Here is a 1,277-nt window from a genome sequence, read left to right on the forward strand (position 1 = left end):
ATGCCTAACGTTGAAGCTAGAGAGGCACCGGCTTCACTTGAGACTGGGACTGGGTCTCACGATAGAGCGGACGACGCACTGTCCCAAGCCATGTTGAGAATTTTGCAAAGAGTCGTTGGGCCCAATATTGGTACTACGAGACGTGGGTCGGTTACGGAACGACTTCGGTCCAATGGGGCTGAGATTTTTAAGGGTATCACTGGAGTTGCCCCTAATGTGGCTGAATATTGGATAGAGGTCACTGAGAGGATCATGGATGACCTCGACTGCACCCCTGAACAAAAACTGAAAGGTACGGTGTCTTTGCTAAGAGATGAAGCCTATCAATGGTGGCTTACCGTTAAAGAGGGAACTCAGCCCGACCGACTAACTTGGGAATTCTTCAAAACTTCTTTCCAAGGAAAATACATGGGTGCTAGTTATGTGGATGCCCGGAGGAGAGAGTTTGTTAATTTAACTCAGGGGGGTAAGTCTGTGGTTGAATATGCGGCAGAATTTCTGTACTTGAGTCGCTATGCGCGAGGCATAGTGGCAAAAAAATATGAGCGCTGTGTCCAGTTTGAGAATGGCCTCAGAGATAATTTAAGAGTTCTGATAGCTCCATAGAAGGAGTGAGATTTTGCTGTGTTGGTGGAAAAGGCGAAGATTACAGAAGATGTGAAGCGTGCTGAGCGCCAAAGTCGTGAATTGGATAGAGGAAGGAACAAGAGGGTTTGGGAACCCTCAAGAGGCCTAAGAAAAAGGCCAGAATTGATGGGCCGATTAGAGTTGGGCCCCCTGCTACTGCTTTTGGGTCGCAACCTTGTACTGTTTGTGGGAAACACCTTCAGGGTGAATGCTGGGTACAGATAGGGGCGTGTTTGAGGTGTGGATCCTTAGAGCATCACATCAGAGATTGTCCGCGTAGGCTCGATCAGATGCAAGCTACTGGTATGGGTACTGTCCAGCCATCGAGAGGTGTTCAGTAGCCACTGAGAGGCCATGGTCAGGCCAAGGGTGGAAATGGTATGGGTCGTGGCCGTAGAGCACCGAGCAGAGGTGCTGGTCACAGTGAGGCGAGACAGCCAGCCCTAGTTTATGCTTCTTAGCACCGAGAAGACAGAGATAACCTAGATATTATTACGCGAACGTTTTTAATTTTCAGTATACCATATACTGCATTGATAGATGTATGATCTACCCATTCCTATGTTGCTTGTACTGTTAATGAGAACTTGGGGATTTCGGTTGAGAATACTTCGAGTGGAATTATTGTATTGAGTCTGTTGGGGCAGTCT

The 1,277-nt window shown here is 47.8% G+C and overlaps 1 protein-coding gene across 1 annotated transcript; it reads left to right on the forward strand.

The window, feature by feature from the left end:
• On the forward strand, positions 1 to 968 carry LOC108455591 (uncharacterized). The gene is made up of 3 exons (XM_017754138.1): positions 1 to 130; positions 236 to 588; positions 696 to 968. The coding sequence occupies exons 1-3, from the start codon at positions 1 to 3 to the stop codon at positions 966 to 968; spliced, it is 756 nt and encodes a 251-aa protein (XP_017609627.1).
• Positions 969 to 1,277: the final 309 nt, after the last annotated feature.

Source organism: Gossypium arboreum, chromosome 6, assembly GCF_025698485.1.
Source record: "Gossypium arboreum isolate Shixiya-1 chromosome 6, ASM2569848v2, whole genome shotgun sequence".
Taxonomy (NCBI): domain Eukaryota; kingdom Viridiplantae; phylum Streptophyta; class Magnoliopsida; order Malvales; family Malvaceae; genus Gossypium; species Gossypium arboreum.